Consider the following 14,716-nt stretch of genomic DNA (forward strand, 5'->3'; position numbering starts at 1 on the left):
CATCACCTAAAAATTAACTGGTTTTTAGATCATTTTCACTTGTTTCAAACTAATTTTCACTTGAAATAAGTACAAAAATCTGCCAGTGAAACAAGTTTTTTGTGCTTGTAATAAGGAAGAAAAACTTGCTCCACGATCAGATTTTTCTACTTATTTCAAGTGAAAATATGCTTGAAAGAAGTAAAAAGTGTCTAAAAACAAGCTACTTTTTAATGTGATGAGTCTTATTTTAAGTAGAATGAGATTTGTTTTGAATAGAAATGACATTTTGACTAGAAATAAGACAAATATTCTTGTTAAGATATTGAGTTTTTGCAGTGAAAGCAGCTGAGTTTCTTTTGTCCCTCTTCAGACGCCGTAGGCTACTCCTTCGTCTTTGTGTCGTTGAATGTGTTTGTGTTTCGTTTTTTTTCCTGTTATGTTGAATCTTATGTAACAAATAAAACACGACGTGACTCATCAGTGAAACTTCGTCATTCAACCTCGACCTGCTTTTGAACTCACCGCTGTTTCTGTTTGTTTTTTTCTTTTTTTCTCAGTTAAATTGTTGTTGGATTTAATGTTAATTTCACTACGTTAACGAAGCAGAAACTGTGTGTGTGGGTGTAAAGTTGTTGTTTTTTTTTTCTCTTCAGGTTTCTTCATGATCAACCGACCCGACAAACCTCTGATCACAGCAACAACAGCAACACAACGGGAGGATCGGGGCTTCTGAAGGTCGCTGTGACAACGTCCAGACAGGTAAAGATCAGTTCAGTCCAACAGCTGTGGAGGTCTGGGAGATCAGAGGAGGAGGAGGAGGGAGAGGAGGAAGAGAGGAGGGAGGGAGGGGGAGGACGAAGCCCAGAGGAGAGATGGAGGAGGAGGAGGTGCAGAGAACTCCCTTACAGCTGGATCCTGGAGGTCCCAGCTCCCAACACAGGAAGTCTCTGCAGGACGGAGAGAGAAGAAGGAGTTAGACCAAGTCTGAACGTCACTTTACTGCATCTTTAATTGATTTTATTATGGTTTCTATTGATTTAAGGGGAATTCCGGTCATTTTTGACCCCTTAACACTGCAAAAAATCAAATATTTGTCTTATTTTTAGTCAAAATGTCATTTCTAGTCAAAACAAATCTCATTCTACTTAAAATAAGACTCATTACATTAAAAAACAGCTTGTTTTTAGACACTTTTTCCTTCTTTCAAGCATATTTTCACTTAAAATAATCTGATAGTGGAGCAAGTTTTTCTTCCTTATTACAAGCACAAAGAACCTGCTTTCACTGGCAGATTTTTCTACTTATTTCAAGTGAAAATGTGTTTGAAACAAGTGAAAATGATCTAAAAACAAGTTAATTTTTAGGTGATGAGTCTTATTTTAAGTGGAAATGGATTAGTTTTGACTAGAAATGAGACATTTTGACAAGAAATAAGACAAATATTCTTGGAAAGATTTTGAGTTTTTGCAGTGCACAGCCTTATTCTACCTCTATTACACCATGAATTAAGATTTTTTCCTGATATTAACTCCTAATTATGGCTTGTTCATTGTAAATGAATGCATTGTTGTTTCTGAATAATGATGTGAATAACCAGTGGGTTATTAGGGCCTTGTACAGGGGCAGTAGCACAAGAACAGTAATTCTTCCTTTACCACTCTGAGTTAGTACTGTATAGCATTAATGCATAGCCATCCGGTTTTGATTTAGGGGTCAAAAATGACCAGAATTCCCCTTTAATTCATGTGTTCTTTATTGTCTAAGCAGGAAAACACACAACACATTTTATTTTCTATTTTCTATTAATTAAACTCTGGGTTTATTATGAACTTGTTTTTTTCATTTTCTTAATCTCACGTTCACACATTTAACTTCTCTGCTCCTGGACAAATCCTGTTCTTGTGTTTTTTTTAAATTTTTTTTATTTTATTGATCGGTTCAGTTCTGGTGTTGAAATAAAATGATTTTTAATTCATTTATTTGGGTTTTAAAAACGTCTAAAACTGAATGTTGAGCGTTCAGCTGCAGCTTCCTCCTGCGTGTAGCACAGATTTAGATTTAGATTTAGCTTCGCTCTCTGTTTGGCTATGAAACTTTACACACACACACACACAGACACACACTGTATACACACACACACACACACACACACACACACGCACACACACACACACACACACACTGTACGTACACAGACACAGACACAGGTGCAATTAAAGCAATCGTGAATGCGGCTCATGATGTGCTCTGTGACCCAGACAGCAGAAGGTCTGCAGCAAAACACAGGAGAGTGTGTGTGTGTGTGTGTGTGTGTGTGTGTGTGTGTGTGTGTGTGTGTGTGTGTGTGTGTGTGTGTGTGTGTGTGTGTGTGTGTGTGTGTGTGTGTGTGTGTGTGAACAGGTGGGCTAGACTGGGGCACGCCATGGGGGTCAGGACCAGCTGTATGCATCACTGATATGATGTGAGTGCAGTGTGTGTGCGTGTGTTTGTGTGTCCTTTGTCATGGGTTTACATGCATTGTGTGTGTGTGTGTGTGTGTGTGTGTGTGTGTGTGTGTGCTCGCGCTTTGATGTGTGTATTTCTTTGCATGCGAATGTGTATGCAGGTTTGTCCTCTGCTGTGTGTGTGTGTGTGTGTGTGTGTGTGTGTGTGTGTGTGTGAACAACATGTCTGTCTAACCTGCAGCTGTTGGGCTGTCAGAGCTTCTACCTGGACTTTTATGCCCTGCCCTCGGGGGTGTGTGTGTGTGTGTGTCAGTGTGTGTGTGTGTTTGGAGTATGGGGGCAGTAGGTTTTGCTTCGCCCTGGAGGCACCTATAGGGCGGCCACATCTCTGTCTCACACACACACATACACACACACACACACACACAGACACACACTGCAGCTTCCTGGTTTGATTTCATTTTAAAAACAGAAGACGAATCTTCGATCACAAACTGTGTCGCACACGTTTCGTTTTTAAATCACAATAATTCACTTTAAACCGTTCGTGTGACGTCGTCTCAAACTGTTTTGTCACGATTCTAGATTTTCTTGGTACGATTATTGTCAGAGAAATAATCACGGTCTTAAGATTATCACGATTATTATTATGCATCAATACATTTCACGACACTATGAATGTGTAAAATCAGTTATAGTCAAAATATAATTACATTACTAATCTCTTAACATAGGACCAGTTATTAACCCCCCAGGGGGAAGTGTTTGAAACATTGACTGCGTTTACATGCACTTCAGTACCCCGATTTCAATCGGGTTTTTTAAGTACCCCGAATTTGTGTTTGCGCATGTAAACACCATTTCCTGATTCCAGAAATCGGGATAAGCTCATATCCCGATTTTGAGAAACCCGATTTTGCTGCCCGGAGAACTCCGAAAGAAATCAGGATACTGGAGCATGTAAACACAGTACCCCGATATCTGAAAGCTGCTCAGCCAGCTGACGTAACTGTTACCATAGATACGTTACGTACAAAATGGCGGCGACAACAAGAGCGCATTCTGGAGCAACGAGGAGACTATTAAGTTTTTTTGTTAGTTTTTTTCATGCGAGAAAGTCACTGTTTAGATCCCCAATGTGCGGTCGGTTTATCCACATGACGGCTGTTTACAAGTTTGCTACGACGTTTTTCGGAGGAGTGAAGCTCCCCTTGTGTGAGCTGTGACCGGGACATCACAGAGGCAGCAACCCCGTCTCCTGACGTGCTTGGCCGGCCAGACTACTCCGTCACCTCGGGAGAGAAGACGGTCGTTAATTAACTTACCCGTAGGTTTTTAGATGTTTACTGCCGGCTGGTTATATTATTTTTAGGAGATAAATGCTAGTCTCATTGATGAAATCTAATAATTGTGGCAGTTGCCTTAGTTTGTTTGAATGAAAAGTGAAGCTTCATGTGTGTATTGGAGGAGCAGTGCTGCCTGCATGGAGGCTCTGTCGCCTAACGTGTGTACAGAAATCACCACTCACTTTACATCAATAAAAGCATGTTTTACAATGAACCGATCAGTCTGCATTGAATTTACCTTTCTTTTATTAAGTTATATAACATGGCAGCATTTTTAATTTGTAAATTTTCGGACCTACATATTTCCTAGTAGTTGCGCTTCCTGTTGTAAATAATAAACATGAATGAAACACACATACGCACGTAAGACGCAGTAATCAGAAACCGGGATACTGTATTTATCATGTATACAGGGATACTGAATAACCGGGGTTCTCTAACTTCATGTAAACACCATACCCCGAATTTGATAAATAATCGGGGTACTTAAAAAACCCGATTGAAATCGGGGTACTGAAGTGCATGTAAACGCAGTCATTTAAGTCATTAATTGTCATCTATACCAAATGTTTAAAGGTACATTGTGTAGGAATTCCTCCCATCTAGCGTTGCGGTTGTATATCTCAAGCAACTCAATGGTAGTTTTCATGCTGCATTCACGTGAAATTGGGCAGACGGCAGACGGACGACAGCCGCTGCACGTACTGTAACATAAACAAGCCTCTATGTAAACAAGAGGCAAAACAATACACGTGACAATATGTTGTCATGGCGATGTGGTATTGTTTTACCGGCTTTCTCTGGACTTCTGTGACTAAAATGACGTCTGGTTTGTCAGCGACGGCCGTCTGCCCGACTGCAGGTGAATGCAGCATCAGTGTAACGCTCCATTCCTCCTCACTGCGTTACCGCGGTGACTTTTCACAGACGAATACAGCGGGGAAAATAAGTATTGAACACGTCAACATTTTTCTCAGAAAATATATTTCTAATAGAGCTATTGACATGAAATGTTCACCAGATGTCGGCATCAACCCAAGTAATGCACACATACAAAGAAATACGAACATTAATGTCCATAAATTAAGTTATGTGTAATAAAGTGAAATGACAAAGGGAATAAGTATTGAACACATGAAGAAAAGGAGGGGCAAAAAGGTATGGAAAGCCAAGAAAGTTTCAAAGAAAACAATAAGTAATGCACTCAACCGCCATGGCCTCCATGTCTTGCATGGTGTGTGTGCATGGAGGCCACGGCGGTTGAGTGCATTACTTATTGTTTTCTCTGAAACAACTGTACCTGCTGATTCCAGGTCTTTCTGAAGCTCTCCACCAGTGTCCTGGACTGTTAGGGAACCCTTCTGATTATTGTTTTGACTCTTCTGTCTGAAATCTTTGGTTGCGTAGGTCTTTAGACAGCTCTTAGACAGCTCTTTGCTATTACCCATCATGCAATACTTCTTGTCTGACACCTTGGTGGTGAGAAACCTTTTTAAAAGGCATCAATCAGGACTAAACCAGCAGATATTACTTTGCACTGATAGGAGACAGGATTACATTCTAAATACTGACAAACTCCAGCTGCTTTCTTGGCTTTCCATACCTTTTTGCCCCTCCTTTTCTTCATGTGTTCAATACTTATTCCCTGTGTTATTTCACTTTATTACACATAACTTAATTTATGGACATTAATGTTCGGATTTCTTTGTATGTGTGCATTACTTGGGTTGATGCCGACATCTGGTGAACATTTCATGTCAATAGCTCTATTAGAAATATATTTTCTGAGAAAAATGTTGACGTGTTCAATACTTATTTTCCCCGCTGTATACTGTATATGAATGATATGAACGGCTCATTCAGAGCTGAAAGGAACACTTCAGTTTGTTGATGGGGGGATTACTGGTTAATGCGAAACAGACTTTTGAACCAAATAATCGATTTTCCTGAAAAGAGAACAGGAGAAGTTACACAATGTCCCTTTAAACCATCTTTCAGGATCATTGCAAAAAAGAAGATGGTTAATGTAAATATAAATAATTTCAACATTTTTTATTCTAAAATCCTCTTCAGCCTCCAAAAATCTACATGGGTCCTAACTGACGCTGTGTTTAAGTGTAGTTTTTTTTTTTTTTTGATGAGATTTAAAATGACAGGAAGTGACATCACACTGCAGTAAAAGTCTTTGCTGATTGGCTGTTGAACTCACTCTGATTGGCCCCGCCCTCGGGTTGGAGGCGTGTCTGACTGAGGTCTGGCTCCGCCCCTGTGCTGCTGCTCTGGTGGCGGTGGTTTGATTGACAGCTGAGTGAGCGCTCACCTGAAGGGAAAAGAGAGGGGGAGGGAGGGAAGGGAGGGGGGGAGTAAAAAACAACAGACAGAAAAAATAAAGTTAGAAACAAGAGGAAAAGAGAGAGATCAAGAGAAAGAGAAGAAGAGGAAACAAAAGAGAAACTTGTTTAGTCGCATGAAAGTTAAAACGTGATACAGAAACAAAATCCTCCTTTATTCTCTAACAGAGAGAGAAAGAGAGGGGGAGGAGGTGGTGACGGATGGAGAGAGAGAGAGAGCGAGTAAAGGAGAGAGAGAGACAAACAGGAGAGGGGGGAAGAGGAATAAATCAAAACAGCATTATCGGCCCGAAACGTTGTTTGTCTTTGTTTTCTAATCGGCTTTTTTCCTTCTTTGAGCAAAAAACTGATGAAAAGCTGCAAATGAAAACAACTCTCTCTCTCTCTTTCTCTCTCTCTCTCTTTCTCTCTTTCTCTCCGCGCGCTCTTAATTGGTTCACAACTAATCACTTTGTAAAGACTTGTGTAGCTATTATCCCTCTGCATACGTCAGTGTCGCACACACACACATGTACTGTATGTATATGAAGTCACGGTCGCGTGCACACGTACGTATGTGGATGCACACACATGGAGAAACACATCGACTCGTCTCTGTGTTTTCTTTCTTCTCGCCTTTTGTTTGATGTCGTTTTAATGAATTTATAAGATAATGAGGAAAAAAGTGTCAAAGTCTGGATTTACGTACGGTAAAGCCTCGAACGCAGCACGCTTCAGTCTCTGCTGAGACGAGTAAAGGAAATATACAGAGTCCAAAATGTGCAAAAGACTAAAATCTCTAAAACACTTTTAAAAAAAAAGCAAATGTAAAAGTGTGAAAATTGAAAAATTAAAAACTTCAAATAAGAGTTAAAAAATTATACCAAAAAAATATTATTCAAATTGACATTGTGAAGAACACGTTAGTAAAAATTATTAACATAAAAATAAAATTTCTAAAAGAATAAAATGCTTTAAAGAAGCAAAAGTATAAAAAATAGAACCTCATAAAAAAATATAAAAAAAAGAAAGAAAATATTAAAAATGTCAAAAAGACATCCTAAATAAAAACCAATGCAAAAAATATTGAACTTATTAAAAATAAAATCATAAACGCATAAATAGAAAACTCCAAAAAAGGAAAGTTTAAAGAATAAATCCATAATAAAAATAAGATTTCACAAACACAAAAAAAACAAACATATTATACATTATATAAATTAAAAAAACAAAAAATGTAGCTACGTCAAAATTTGAAAACTTAACAAAACAAAAATCTCAGAAATAAATATTTATTGAATTAAATTAAATTAAATTAAATATTTATATATAAAAAACAATATAACGACCCTGGTTCACTGACAACGACCACCAGCTGCTTCACTTCCTGTCACATCAGAGCTGCACCAGTTTGATTATTGAAGCATCACAGGCGTCTATAGGTGCAGTTTGTGTTACAGTTAAAGTCTGATAAACTGGAGGAGGAGGAAAAGCTGCAGACATGGTAAAAAAAAACAAAAACACAGAGGCTGTGTCCGAAATCACCCCCTACTCAATATATACCAAATAAATGCAGTAGTGCAGCAGCCTCAATAAATGTGTCCAGCTGCCAGAGTTGTCCGGTCGCGGCTTCCACAGACTCCCAAAACAAACGTCAGACCAAATTTCCTAACAAGTGTTATAAACTGACCACAGACTCTGGATAGCGATGCTAATTTCTGTTAGCCCGTCCATGGTGTTTTACATTAACGTTAGCATTAAGCTAGCGGACGTTATGCTTAGTTGTGACACTGGCTGTGTGTGTTTTGAATGTTGTTTCAAACTATGTGGGTTTGATTGAACATCTTTGATGCTTAAATATATATATATTACCGCTTAATATATTGCTTTACTCCTCTACACCGGCCGTTACCATGGTCGTATCCATGGTACCTGCACCAGCTGTTACAATCGCGGTCGGAACGTTTTAATTACGCAACGTAATACGTCATTAACTGTGCGGCGGAGTAGTGTCCAAAAGTGTTTTTTTATTTGACCAGTGATGGTCCACTATATTGAATTCACTATATTGAATTCACTATAGACCGAATCTCCTTGTTGTTTACATTCTACTTCCGGGTAGAAAACCAGCACGTAATTTGAATGAGATCAATAGTAACGAACGAGAGTTTAGCTATATATCATATTTTTCACGCCCTATCACCGTTTAGACAAATCTGAAATGATTGAAGAAACATTACTATTTCTGTGTGTGTGTGTTTTGTGTTGCTATGTGTTGGATTTATTCAGTTTGGGGGAATCACGGTGTCTAGAAAGCATCAGTGGCTGCAGCTGACAGGGACAGCTAACGGTAGCTAAGCTAACGGCCATAGCTAAGCTAACACCAGGACGTCAGCTGTTAAAACCCTCCCGTTGTCGGACACGACATGAAACTACTCCAGTTAGCTCAATCATGTTGTAACTCAGATATCCGCTGGAGAAAATATTTTTTCATGGACCGTTTATTGAGTCACTGAGTTATTAAAGTTAAACAGGTAGCTAACCGTTAGCCCAGCTAATCTATGATAACCATGACTAATTACAAAAATGTGCACACAGAAATAGTAATGTTTGTCCAATCATTGGTTTTATAGACTTTACAAACATCAGATTAGTCTAAACAGCGATATAGTGACATGAAAAAGTAGATAGTGAAACTCTCGTCCGTCACTATTGTTCTCATGCTGGTTTTCTACCCGGAAGTAGTTGTAAACAACAAGGCGATTCGTCCTATAGGGAGGAGGGAATGAGTGAGTGATTTCGGACACAACCAGAGAGAAAGAAAGAAAGAAAGAAAAAAGTGATTTGCATAAAGAAATAGAAAGAGTTTAAAAAGAGCACAAACAGGCTAATTCAGCGATGGAATGAATTGAAGGAGGGAGAGAGAGAAGCTCTTAGCTGATGAATCCTAATAAAATCTGACTGATAGTAATTATGCTGATGTTGTTCCGTGGACCTTAACCTTTTAACGGAAAAGTGAGAAGTCGGCAAATCCCCCTCTTCCATTAACACCTGAGGGAGGGAGGGAGGGAGGGAACGAGGGAGGAGGAGGGAGAGAAGATACCTGCAGGAGGAGAAGAGGGAGAAGAGAAACAGGAGGGGAGGAGATGAAAAGAGAGAAAGAAGGAAGGAGATGTGAGATGTGATGAAGAGTGAAGTGGAAGAAGAGGAGAAAAGAAAGATGAAAAGAGAGTATGAATGAGTGTGAAAGGAAGAGATGGAGGGAGAGGAAAAAAGACAAAGTGACAGGATGGAGGGAGGTTAAAGACCTGAAGGAGGAGGAGGAGGAGAAGAAGAAGAGGATGTAAAGTGAGATATAAAAAAGGGGAGAAAAGGGAGAGGAGGAGTGTAGTGGTGCGAGAAGGAGGAAGGGAAAGAAAAGGATGAAAAGAGAAACAGAGGAGGGGAGAAGAGGAAAGGAAGATGAGAGCAAGAGTTTGAAATTGAGAGAAAGGAGGAGGAGAGAGAAGAAAGAGAAGATACCTGCCGGAGGAGAGGAAGAACAAGTAAGGAGAGGGGAGGGAGAAGGAGAAGAACGAGGGAAGAGAAAAGAAGGAGGAAGTGATGAAAAGAAAGAAGAGGAGGACAGGAAGAGGTGAGGAAGAAGGGATGAGGGGGGAAGTGAGGGGAGAGGAAGAAGTGGAGGGAGGGTTAGGAAAGAGAAGACACCTGCAGGAGTGGAGGAAGAACAAATGAGGAGAGGGGAGGGAGAAGATAAAGAAGAGGAACAGGAAGGGAGGAGATGAAAAGAGAGAAAGAAGGGAGAAGAATGGAAGAGAAGGAGGAGAAGAATAAGAAAGGGGGAAGAGATGTGAGAAGCTGAAGTAGGTGATGAAAAGAAAGAAGAGGAGGAGGAGAGGGGAGGAAAAGGGGATGAGGGGGGAAGTGAGGGGAGAAAGAGTAGAGGAAGAAGAGGAGGAGGAAGGAGGAAAGAGAAGACACCTGCAGGAGGAGAGGAAGAACAAATGAGGAGAGGGGAGGGAGAAGATGAAGAAGAGGAACAGGAAGATGAAGAGGAGATGAAAAGAGAGAAAGAAGGGAGAAGACAGGAAGAGGAGGATAAGAATAAGAAAGGGGGAAGAGAAAGGAAGGGAGATGTGAGAAGCTAGAGGAAGTGATGAAAAGAAAGAAGAGGAGGACAGGAAGAGAGGGGGAAGTGAGGGGAGAAAGAGGAGAGGAAAAAAGAGAGAGAGGGAGGGAGGGAGGGAGGGAGGAGGAGGAAAGGAAAAGGTGAGGAAAAAGGGATGAGGGGAGAGAGAGCAGAGGAAGAAGAGGAAAGAGAGACAGTGGAGGGGGGAGGGGGGTGAGGAGGTTATCACGGGCTCGGTCTAACTCCTGGAGTAACACAGTATCATTCAGATGGGGCCGGGCTCGGTCTAACTCCTGGAGTAACAGAGTATCAGGCCTGTGTAGCTGATAGCCCTGATAGCGGATCAGACTAATACGTGAAACACTCACCTGCTGCTTCTTCGCTTCCTGCTGCTTCGCTCCTCCTCCTTGTCTCCCCTTCTCCTCCTCCTCCTTCCTCTCCCCCTCTTCCTCCCTCCTATCAGCCTCTCTCATCGGCGAGCAGTTAATTTTGGGATTAATACGCGTGGCCGCTGCCTCTTTTGAGGGATTTGTAGCGGAGCCGCAGACACTTATCTTGGTCATTACGGCGTCCATATTGGATTCAAGCCTTTTAGTATCAGCCAAACATTCAGCAGCGGCTTCGGCTTCAGCGGCGGTGGAGAAGGAGTCTATCGGGCCGACACGCGCCGCCCGGGGATTAAGATAAGGAGGCCCCTCATTACGACTCCTCTCCTCCTCCTCCTCCTCCTCCTCCTCCTCCTCCCTGACACTCGCAGCGGACGAGGAGGAAGAAGAGGAGGAGGAGACTGAGCTGTAGTGAGGCTCGGTCGCCGTGCAACCTCTGATGAAGTCCTGATGCTGAGGAGGAGGAGGAGGAGGCCAGATGCAGGTGAGATATGGAAGCTCCTCCTCCTCCTGCTCCTCCTGGTTCTGCAGGAAGGAGGAGGAGGAGCGGCGGTGGAGAAGGAGGCGCGGCGGCTTCGGCTTCATGCTGTAGCAGAGCGGCGGTCCCAGATACACCTCCTCCGTGCAGGCGGAGAACAGCGTCTCCTCGTCCCGGATGTCCGGGCTCGGGGGCAGCGACAGGGAGGAGGAGGAGGAGGAGAAAGGAGGAGCGGCGTTCCGAGGAGACTTCAGGTCCAGGATGCAGGAGAAGGAGGTGAAGGAGGCGGAGGAGGAAGGGGGCGGGGCTAAGGTTGTTGTGGACGTTGTGATTGGTGGCTCGGGGCTGGGGCTGACGGCGTAGCACGGCAGCGTGTACGGCGCCGGCGTGGAGCTCTTCTCCTCGGAGCACTGGCTCACCTCCCCGCAGTCGCTGTCGTGGGAGGACAGGGACAGGTAGGAGTAGAAGTCTCCTTTACGCAGCTGCAGCGGCCGGTGGGAGTGCTCCAGCACCTGAGGAGGAGGAGGAAGAGGAGGAGAAAGAGGAGGAGTCAGAGGTCAACTGGAGGTCATGTGTCTATACACTGCAAAAACTCAAAATCTTCCAAGAATATTTGTCTTTATTTCTTGTCAAAATCGTCTCATTTCTAGTCAAAACTAATCTATTTCCACTTAAAATAAGACTCATCACCTAAAAATTAACTGGTTTTTAGATCATTTTCACTTGTTTCAAACACATTTTCACTTGAAATAAGTAGAAAAATCTGCCAGTCCTGGTAATAAGGAAGAAAAACTTGCTCCACTATCAGATTATTTCAAGTGAAAATCTGCTTGAAAGAAGGAAAAAGTGTCTGAAAACAAGCTGCTTTTTATGTGACGAGTCTTATTTTAAGTAGAATGCGATTTGTTTTGACTAGAAATGACATTTTGACAAATATTCTTATAAATATTTGAGTTTTTGCAGTGCATGTGTCTATACACTGCAAAAACTCAAAATCTTCCAAGAATATTTGTCTTATTTCTTGTCAAAATCGTCTCATTTCTAGTCAAAACTAATCTCTTTCCACTTAAAATAAGACTCATCACCTAAAAATTTACTTAACTTTAACTTTTTAGATCATTTTCACTTGTTTCAAACACATTTGCACTTGAAATAAGTAGAAAAATCTGCCAGTGCTGGTAATAAGGAAGAAAAACTTGCTCCACTATCAGATTATTTCAAGTGAAAATCTGCTTGAAAGAAGGAAAAAGTGTCTGAAAACAAGCTGCTTTTTATGTGACGAGTCTTATTTTAAGTAGAAAACTCAAAATCTTTCCAAGAATATTTGTCTTATTTTTTGTCAAAATGTCTCATTTCTTGTCAAAATTAATCTCTTTCCACTTAAAATAAGACTCATCACCTAAAAATGTACTTGTTTTTAGATCATTTTCACTTGTTTCAAACACATTTTCACTTGAAATAAGTAGAAAAATCCGCCAGTGAAAGCAAGTTTTTTGTGCTTGTAATAAGGAAGAAAAACTTGCTCCACTATCAGATTATTTCAAGTGAAAATCTGCTTGAAAGAAGTAAAAAGTGTCTAAAAACAAGCTGCTTTTTATGTGATGAGTCTTATTTTAAGTAGAATGAGATTTGTTTTGACTAGAAATGACATTTTGACTAAAAATAAGACAAATATTTTATTTTTTGCAGTGCATGTGTCTATACACTGCAAAAACTCAAAATCTTTCCAAGAATATTTGTCTTATTTTTTGTCAAAATGTCTCATTTCTTGTCAAAACTAATCTCTTTCCACTTAAAATAAGACTCATCACCTAAAAATGAACTTAAAGGGGAATTGTCCTTTAACTTTAACTTTTTAGATCATTTTCACTTGTTTCAAACACATTTTCACTTGAAATAAGTAGAAAAATCCACCAGTGAAAAGCAAGTTTTTTGTGCTTGTAATAAGGAAGAAAAACTTGCTCCACTATCAGATTATTTCAAGTGAAAATCTGCTTGAAAGAAGGAAAAAGTGTCTAAAAACAAGCTGCTTTTTAATGTGATGAGTCTTATTTGAAGTATAATGAGATTTGTTTTGACTAGAAATGACATTTTGACTAAAAATAAGACAAATATTCTTGGTAAGATATTTGATTTTTTGCAGTGCATGTGTCTATACACTGCAAAAACTCAAAATCTCAAAAGAATAGAAGGAAGGAAGGAGAGTAGGAGGAGGAGGAGGGAGGGTGAGGAAAGAGAAGACACCTGCAGAAGGAGAGGAAGAACAAGTGAGGAGAAGGAATGGAGAAGGAACAGGAAGAGAGACAGGAAGGGGGAGATGAAAAGAGAGAAAGAGGAGAGAAGATAGAAGGAGGAGAAGCAAGGGGGAAGAGAAAAAGGAAGGAAGGAGAAGGAAAGGAAAAGAAAGATGAAAAATGTTGTGAGGTGGAGAGAAGGAGGAAAAGATAGGGATGAGAGGAGAAAAAGAAGGGAGGAGGAGGAGGAAGAAGAGGACACATGAGACAATGAGGAGGTAATGAAAAGAAAGAAGAGGAGGAGGACAGGAAGAGGGGAGGAAAAAGGGATGAGTAGGAGTCTAAATAATTTGATATATTTGAGCATTTTATGAAAAAAGTAACACCATAGTTACTTTCCTGGTAATTAGTTACTTTTATAATGTTGTAACTCAGTCACTAGCTCTGGGGAAAGTAACAAGTAACTAATTCCTTTTCTATGCTCAACACTGATGGTGTTTAATCTGTAGTTTAACAAGTCTCCCACATCGTCACCATCGCCTCCTTCCCTCATTTGCATATTAATATCTGACTTCTTTTTTTTAGTTTTTTCTGCCTGGTTTCTTTCTCTCTTCAGAATCAAACAGCAGCTGATGAGTTTTTCAGATTTCTCTACTTCACTCACGACGACACGCGCTGAAGAAATGAGTCATTACATGAGAAAAAGTTCTGATCCCTGATGCGTTTTATTGAATTACTGCGACTCACTGAGCGGATCGACCACTAGAGAAGCTTCCACTCTACTCCTCTGTTTCCTCCCTCGTTCTCCTCCTCCTCCTCCTCCTCCTCCTCCTGCTGCAGCAGAGGTCAGAGGTTTGTTTGTTTCCTACACCTGCAGACTACAAACCTTTTTCTTTTTGTCTTTCATGATGGTCGACCAATCATCTTCCACTACCGGATGTGAGTTCATAGGTCAGGAGGTGTGTAGCGCCGCATTTTGTAATAATCTGCCACATTTTGTGATAAAATTCTTGAACGCAATATGTAATAAACTTTGCCGCATTTCGTAAAAAGTTGTTACATAATGCACCAAATTATTGCAACATTTTGATGAAAAAAATGTAATAATTCTGTGCAATATGTAATGGTATATTCACGGGACTGCGCTGCATTAGCCTAATCCTCCTGCGTTACTTTGGAAATCTAAACGTGTCGACACGTCCCGATCAGTTGATGACATAAGGAGCTAATTAAAAAAAAAGAAAAGATATTAGCCTATTAAAAAAGATGTTGTTAAACGGTTAAAGCTACAGTTGGTTAAGTTGATGAAAGTGAAAGTAAAATCGGCGACTTGGTCAGAAATTTCAAGACAATACACCGTTAGGTCCCTTTATGAACCTCTTTTATT

General features: G+C 40.7%; 1 protein-coding gene across 1 annotated transcript in view; it reads right to left on the reverse strand.

Moving 5' to 3' along the window:
* Positions 1-213: 213 nt before the first annotated feature.
* The window catches only part of akap6 (A kinase (PRKA) anchor protein 6), a 228,035-nt gene continuing 213,532 nt past the window's right edge, over positions 214-14,716 (reverse strand). Inside the window, exons 23-25 of the mRNA XM_085767983.1 lie at positions 10,600-11,607; positions 5,982-6,092; positions 214-929 (exon numbers count right to left, since the gene is read on the reverse strand). Coding sequence (XP_085624109.1) covers positions 885-929; positions 5,982-6,092; positions 10,600-11,607 — 1,164 coding nt within the window. The 3' untranslated portion in view covers positions 214-884. The remainder of the gene's footprint in view (positions 930-5,981; positions 6,093-10,599; positions 11,608-14,716) is intronic.

This window comes from Trachurus japonicus, chromosome 22 (assembly GCF_045865225.1).
Source record: "Trachurus japonicus isolate A0001 chromosome 22, Traja_1.0".
NCBI lineage: Eukaryota > Metazoa > Chordata > Actinopteri > Carangiformes > Carangidae > Trachurus > Trachurus japonicus.